The sequence below is a fragment of the Phaseolus vulgaris genome, unplaced genomic scaffold (genome assembly GCF_000499845.2).
Source record: "Phaseolus vulgaris cultivar G19833 unplaced genomic scaffold, P. vulgaris v2.0 scaffold_13, whole genome shotgun sequence".
Classification (NCBI taxonomy): Eukaryota; Viridiplantae; Streptophyta; class Magnoliopsida; order Fabales; family Fabaceae; genus Phaseolus; species Phaseolus vulgaris.
Window position 1 is genome coordinate 815,080 of NW_027174082.1, and position 8,284 is coordinate 823,363.

At 31.8% G+C, this 8,284-nt stretch overlaps 1 protein-coding gene across 1 annotated transcript; it reads right to left on the bottom strand.

Moving 5' to 3' along the window:
* Positions 1–2,028: 2,028 nt before the first annotated feature.
* Positions 2,029–6,596, bottom strand: LOC137816915 (protein SIEVE ELEMENT OCCLUSION B-like). Its single transcript, XM_068620088.1, has 7 exons — positions 6,320–6,596; positions 5,381–5,464; positions 4,294–4,730; positions 4,105–4,202; positions 3,842–3,984; positions 2,927–3,418; positions 2,029–2,823 (listed from the first exon to the last, which is right to left on the bottom strand). The coding sequence occupies exons 1-7, from the start codon at positions 6,527–6,529 to the stop codon at positions 2,212–2,214; spliced, it is 2,076 nt and encodes a 691-aa protein (XP_068476189.1). The 5' UTR covers positions 6,530–6,596; the 3' UTR covers positions 2,029–2,211.
* Between the last annotated feature and the right edge of the window lie 1,688 nt (positions 6,597–8,284).

Sequence of the window (8,284 nt, forward strand, 5' to 3'; positions counted from 1 at the left end):
GAGCTCCCAAACACTCACAAGATAAGACTAAGCTAGGAGAAACAATTCTCACTATTCTCACACAATTTGTGTATAGTAACTTTACTCTTCATGTAATATATTTTTACATGAGCCAAGCACCTCTATTTATAGTGTGAGAGGGTCGGATTTAAAGTGGGAAAAATCAAATGAAAGCCATTTGAAAAATGATGCCTAAAACAAGTCACATGGAAGGTGTGACTTGTTACTTCTTCTCATAAGCCCTAAACTCTTATCCACACCTCCCTTTTATGTTCTATTTAAAAACCTACTCTAAAACAATTACAAAAGAGACATTAATTGATGTTCATCTCCTAATGTTTGTGCCTTGCTTCTAGTAATCCTTTGAGGCATGGTGGATCATGAGATCATGGGTTGGGGTTAGGCCTCAAGCGCCCTCTCTCCTGGGTCCTCATGAAGAAATAATCAATAACCTTTTAAATATTGTTAACCTTAAGAGAGAGGTATATGATACATGACTATGGCTAGGGGACCCTATAAGCATTTTCATAGCGAAGTCAGGATATACAAGCTTATAAGGAAAACAATCAATGACGAATGTCATAACTTCTTTGAGTCCTTTTTGGTCTGTGAAAGCAGCTCCCAATGCTTTGGCCCTTGCATGGAGGGTATTAATAGAAAAATTCCCAACAAAGGAAAACCTTATTAATAGAGGGGTAGTTCTAGTTAATGTTATGTGTTCGCTTTGTTCACAAGTACTAGAATTTGTAAATAGTTTACTTTTGGGTTGTGGCATAGCTATGGAGGTTTGGAACTCCTGTCTTAGGTAGGTGAATATCTAGGGAGTCCAACACAATAATCTCTTTAATCACCTTGAGCAGTTTTCTTTAGCTTTGTTGAGTAAAAAACAAAATAAGTATTGGCAGGTTGTGTGGTTTGCAATAGTTTGGCAAATATAGGAGCATAGAAAATGTGTTGTGTTCAAATAAGGGATTATTGATGCTGAGGAAATTTTGAAATGGCCCAACTCAAATCTTGACAGTGGTTGAAATGTAAATTAACAGTTTTTTCTTTCTCTTTCTCTGATTGGTCTTTGTACACAATTTTATTCTTAAAATCTCTAGAATGAGTTGTTGCTTTTAGGATGTATGGTTGGTTGCAAAATATATTCCTTTAAGTTATAGATCATTTAGCTTACTAGGAAAGGTTTTTTTTGTTTGTAATGCAATGTACAATACATGGCTAGAAAGGATTGATTTGGTGGTCCAGATTGAAGTGCAAGATGTTGGTGTTGCAATCATCTTTACAAAATTGTGCAATTCGATCTCATACGCATAATTGGGTTTGGACTTTATTCTTTTGGATGAGCTAAGTGAAAGTTGTGCATCTGAGAAGGTTTTTTTTAGGAGTTTAAACATATTTATTGTCGTAATATGATTGTATTTTGTAAACATATCTTTTGTGTTGTTTTGTTTGTGTTGTTTGTACTATGAAATTTATATGTTTTGTATAAGTTTGTGGGGCAACTAAGTATATCTAAAATAAGACTTCTTAGTAGCTGGTTCTTCATGAAGTTATTAGTGGAGTAGGGTTTTGTATAAAATTTTCTGATGATGTTGGTTTTGAGACACAAGGGTATGTAGTTCTCTTAGGTCTTTTAGGTTTGGTTGGAGGCTCTCTTTGTTAAACATTCTTTTTGTAATAGGGTTGGAGCACCTCTCAAGTGTTCTATATTATTTTTTTTTACTAATAAAAAGAGTAGATGTGTTTTGAAAGTTTGTGGTGTCAAATAATCTTTATTCGTATTATTTTACTAGTGCATTGTGATTGCTTTATATCTTGCATTTCACAAGTAATGTATAAATAAAAGTTGTTATTACTAATGATTACTAATGAAAAGGAGTCGCACAAATACTTTATACATGAGCATGTGTTTTATTGGTTGATTGAAAGTTAAAGATGAAAAGGGTAAATTTGAGTAGGTGAAGGAAATCATGAAAAATGATCTATATATACTTTCATCTATTTTTTCTGATTATTACTCAAATAAAACTCATGAAACTTTTTATTTCATTCAAAACGAAGTCATTAAAAAACATAGAAACAGACTGAAAATCATTATTTCTACTACTTGACGACAAGCAAGTAGCTAAAACCTAAATAATAAGAAACACACAAGCATGAGCCAAAAGGTGAAGTCTGAGATGGTTCCCAGGTAGAGAGTAACATTGTCTATGGATCAAGACCATGGCAACACCTATAATTAACAGAACTTACCTCCATGGAACGTCCACATTCCATATTAGGGCAAGGTATATGAGCCAATATATCTGAAGGGTAGTTAGAAATTTCACTGTGCTCACATTTTTTAGGACTAGTCTTGAGCTTGATGCTCTCATAGTAGTCTTTGAAAGCCACATCAAAGCTCACTTCTTCATGCAACTTGACATGCCACAGGCTCAAGTCCTTGACTGTGAGAGACATGGCCTCACCATGACCCAGGAGCTTCACATTGTATCCCTTACTGAGAATGACCCATCCCTTAGGGTCTTGTTTGAGGAAGAGCAACCTCTTTATCTCTCTTGTTGCAAAGTCTTGCACCCCTTGATCACCACCCTTCATTATTTGTTGCTTCCTACTTCCAAGCAAGCTATCAATGGCGATCCAAAATCGTGGCACGATTTTAGGGTCTTCCCTTCCAAGTTGGTATGAGTCTACTGCTATGTCTATTTGCAAGCTTAATGTCTCAACATCCCTCTTCAATTTCTCTATGGCAATTGTGAATTCTTGGATCCACATACTGTCTGTGCCTCCGTATATGAACAGATAACGATCCTCCTCAATCTGATTTTTCAACATCATATAATAATATCTATTAAATCATTACATTTAACTCATATTCTCATACACTATATATATATATATATATATGAAAGAGGGTAGTTACCAGGTCCCCAATTCTTGGGTTAAGCTTGGTCATTTCAGACCAAAACCAGTTCCATTGTTGAGTGAGTCGAGTGTGATCAGAGGTTCTAAATGGAAATCCATCAATGCCCCACATAGATATAATTTGCTTTGTGTCAATGTTTTCGACCTTACCTTCAGGACTTATTAATGGGATAACAGGTTTTTCCCTATAGTTGAACACCTCTTTGATCAGCTTCATCCCTGTTTCAAAATTGAAATGTTTTACCACATACCATCCAAACTTGGTTCTTTGTAATTTAGTTTCTAATGTTTTCCTTCGTTCCTCATTCCATTCATCCACAATGGGGATCCACAAAATCCTGAAATCCTCCTTCCTGTAACCTTCTACTTCTCTTGGTTTCTCCTTCAATTTCTCGTATATACTTTTCAGAAGTTGACTTTCCTCATCAATATGTTCAAGCCCCGAAATGAATAACAACACATGCTTCTTCTTAAACTCTTCGATTTTAACCTGTCAAAGTAAAATACAATCATTTCATTACAATATTTTATACTTTCATCTAACTCTACATTCACATGCAAACAAGTTATTCACTTTTACACTCATTGTTCGTGAAAGTTAAATCATTAAATAAAAGGAAAGTCTTTTTGTAGCTAATCTTAGTGTAGAAAGAATATTGTGAAGATAGAAATTTAATTGAATGCATATATATATTGATAGGAAAAAAAAAACTCAAAACATATATTTCCTTCTGTCTCAAATTTCATTCTCTTAACAAACTTCCCACTAAATTAACAAAAATAATTTCATCCACGAGTTGCATGTTTTTCTTAGTTGATAAACATTATCACAGCCTGTTATTTGTTTTTTAAAATAAAACGTTGTTCTCTGTAAAATAATTTCATTCTCTGTAAAGTTTCCTTAGGTTATTACCTGTTCTAAAGTGAGGCCATTAATGACATTTTGTCTTGAATCCCTGTTCTCACTGGAGATGATGAGTGCTTTCAAGACCTTGACAATATCTTTTCCAGTAATATTGATAATATTCTTACGCCTGGAGTAATCATCTATTCTCCCTGCAATTATCACACATATAATTTGAATATCTTCTTATGAGAAAAAATGAACTTGAATACAGCTTCTTAGACTGTATTAGGAAAAGGGAATAATTAAGGTAGAAAGAATACATAACTAACCTATCTCCGTGCTACACATTTCCAAATGCTCCCTAAAAGTTCTGAGAATGAGGTCAAGCTTGTTCTCAAAGTTTTTGGATAACTCGTGTCTGTGAACCCTGAATAAAAAAAATGGCAATCACTATATATTCAAGAAGGTAAAATGAAGAAAAGAAAATAGAGTTGAGAGAAGCATGGAAAAATGGTTACTTGTGGTCGGTGGTGAAGTCATCGATCTGACCAGTGCAAGTGACAAAGGTGAAGATTGCCCAGTAGACGACAACAGGGATCTCATGCAAAGTCTCTGCCAAGGTGGGAACGTCCTTTATGTCATAGCCAGCGCTGGTTAGCCTCTTCCACTCAGTGATGCACTCAATGACTTGCATCACCTTCTTCACCACACTGTTGAAGAAGGTAAGGTGCTGAGTGTTTTGCTGAATCACCAGAAGCCCATTCAGATCAGCCAGAGATTTCTCAGAGTGCTGATACTGTTTCGTTAGCGGATGATACAATAATTTCCCGTATTCCAGTGCAAAAGCTGCTTCAACTATCAGTGCCTTTGCATCCCACGAATATGCTTTCAGCTGTTCCAGAATCAGCATTGTTGTGTGATGCGCGTAGTGATCACCACGAGAAGTGCACACCATCTACATCTCCAACAATTTTTCTTTTTTTTAGTATAGATACTTCAATCTTATTGTACTTTCATAGATATTTATAGATAATTAATTAATAGCTGGTAGAAAAAGAAGTTAACATTTGAACGCTAAACTAATTTCCTAAATTCATTATTTTTGCTGAATCGTTAAACAAGATTTCTCGTTACTTAGCACCGCTATGAACACGGAAATACGTATAATTTTTACAATGTAGGATATGGGAACACAAATATATATATTTTATAAGTTTGAATTCTATAAATTGAAAATAAATATTTATGTGCAAAAGTATGTTTGAGATTCTTTTGGAAGCATAAAGATATTTTTCATGACGGATAAAAAAAATTTATTCCTTATTTTTATAATCATAATAAAAATTTATACAATAAATTTGAATTTTAAAAAAATTATTATATTTATATCTTTTAAAATTGTATTAGAACCCTGGTAGAATTTTAAAAATTCATTCTAACAAATATTTTTTTGAATTGAACACTTCACTGATAAGTGTTCTAGGAGTGTCGACACCAATACGTGTGTCCAACACAGATACATCATTTAAGAGGATACATCATTTAAGAGAAGTGTCTTAGTCTCTTAGATTTCTAGTTAAAAGAAAATAGAAAAATAGGAAGCACCTGGCAAGCAATTCGCCTGAGTTTTGCAGTAAGTTCTCTGGACGTTGTCGTTTCTTCTCTGAAACGCTCACTGAGTTGGCTAGCCTGTGTCACAAAACCATTTATGGTAAAGATTATTGCTCACATTAATATTACATTAGTCTATTTTTAGAAAAACAAAATCACGTCAAAATATTATTTTTAAAAAGGTTTGTCAAGTACATTTAATTTTTATTGAATTTAAAGACTGCATTATTAATATGAAAAAATTATTACTTGTCAATTTAGCAGAAATTATGGTTCATACAGCTATTTATTATAAACATCAACCTTCTTAATTATACGAAATTATATTTTATGATTAAACCAAGAAAAAAATTGTTTTATTACATCCTTTCATATTCTGGTACTATTTTTTTAACAAGAGTGACTAAGTTTAAAACCTGAAATTTCAACTTTTAATATAATGTATATTAATTCCATAACCAAAATGGCATTATCAAATTTGAATGTGACTTGTATTACAGTATAAATCTACCATCACAACTTACATTAGGAATGTGTTCGAAATATCTTTTTAATATGGTATGAAATTTGTTGAACTGGGTATATAATAATTATTGAATTATTGACATGTATGTAGTATTGAAAGTATATATTCTAATATAAAATATTATAAAATGAATTTAAGTTTAATTTAATGTATAAGACTATATATTTTAATTCGATACTTAGTAATCGGATAAATCTAACTAATTTTTATTTTAAATATTTTTAAATTAATTTTAAATCTAAATCGATTTTATAAAATTACTTTAAGATTTACTTATATATATTATAAAATCTCATTATTTTTAATATATATAATAATAAAAAATATTTAAAAATTAGACATGAACTTGAAAACAAACTTAATTAATCTGAGCTTACATATAAATGATTTAAGAAAAAATGATTAACCTGTTCAATGACGGTGTCAGTGATTTGAATGGAGTGATTGATGACGGTTGAGGCAGCGGCGTGAAGAGATTTTACATCGCATTTCTCAATGCAATGAAAATGGGTTCTGTAGACATTATCCAGAATCTGTTCATCACTGAATTCAAATGGGTTGTGGAGCAAGGTCTTCCCTTGCTGCATATTGCTACTTGGACATGACTTCGACATCATCGTCCTCGTTCGTGACTCACCCTAGTTAGCTACTACTCAGTCTTTTTCAAACTAAACGCTGCTTCTCTCATTTCTGTTGTCTGATTTATAGTAACCAAAAAGCACAGGGCATGACTTTACGATGCTTAGGTGAGGCCCATGAAACAATAACAAATGATTCCACGAAGAGTAGAAGGAACCAAAAGCATGGAGATGTTTTTTCCAGAACAAGAAAGCATCCATTTGATTCTGATTAATAATTATTAATGTAACTTTTCCTGTGTAATCAGTTTGAGGGAAGTTGAAAATGAAGTGGTATATGTCTTGCTGTCATCTATTTCCCTGTCCCATTCTTGCTTCTTTTCACTTTAAAAATAATTTTAACTAGATAAAAGATTATAATGATTCATTTATATTTTCACTTTATTTCATTTTTATTTATATTTTGAATAATATATCTATTTTTCTTACAAAGTATGCTTATGTAGAAATGATCTGTTAAAATATGTCCATCATAATATTGATTCAAGGTTAACATTTTAAAGTATCATTACATAACTTAACTTATAAGAATAATATTAAAAAAATAATTTTTTATTATAAAATATTTGTCATAAAAATTGAAAATTCTAAACAAAATTTTATGATGAAATGTGAAGTTTTAAAAAAAAATATCACCAAACTTGTGATAAAAAATATTACTCAATGATAAATAATGACATTAGACATTAAGTTACAAAGTCATATTTATTTTTTCATATTTTAGAAATACTTAATATTGACGTATAATAATTGGTTTGTGATAAATGTTTTTTTTGTAAAAAATAACATGTCGTTTAAGTAAAATACCGGTGGTTTTAAGTGATTATTGGCTTGAAGCTAGAAGTTGTTATAAGCAAAAAGAAATCGAGTTTATTTTTAAAATTGAAATAATGAGTGTTATAAGCAAAGGGATTATATTTCACTTACATTTGGCTTGAAACGAGTTTAGATGCTTCAAGTGCAAGTTTGATCGCTTGGAATGTGAACCTACCACTTGTAATGAATACGCGAGGTTATGTCACTTGTAACGAATAGGAGTTATGTCTCTTGTAACGAGTATTTGATGCTTGAAGCAATATCTTTTGGCATGCTCGCTTAAATATGATATTAATTAGACTTAAATGTGGAATTTAGGTTACTTAAGCCTAAAATTACCTAGGTTAAGCATTGTAAACAATTTTTTTTTCAACAAAAATCTCCTTGCCTAGTTCTATGTCCAAATAAATTTTAAATAGACTAATATTAGAATAACTAGTTTATTCTTTTTAAAATAACAAAACAAAACACACATTTATTCTTATTTTTAGAATCACATTATCTTGTTAAAAATTGTGATGTGAATTTTGTTCTTGCCGGCTGACCTGGATCGAACCTTGGTGGTGGATTCTGGGCTGACTTTTCTTTTTTGTTGTTGCTGCTCTGAGATGCTAATAATTCTTAGTGAGAGGAGCTACACCTGTTGATCACACTCCGACGATCAAGTCAGTGAGATATAACTATCAGAATCTGAATACAAAGTAATTGTATGAGTGTAGTCTCTCAAGATCAAAACTTACCTTTTCTCAGGGTCTCAAGCCCATTTTATAGTATTCGTAGACCTCCCTTCAGAAGTTTAACAAACATAAAGATATCTTGTTAATATTTCCTTTTACTTTATGGTTACAGGCAAAACATTATCTCTAGCTGTTTATTTCTATTGATTTTTATAATGACATATGTACTTAACTAAATCGA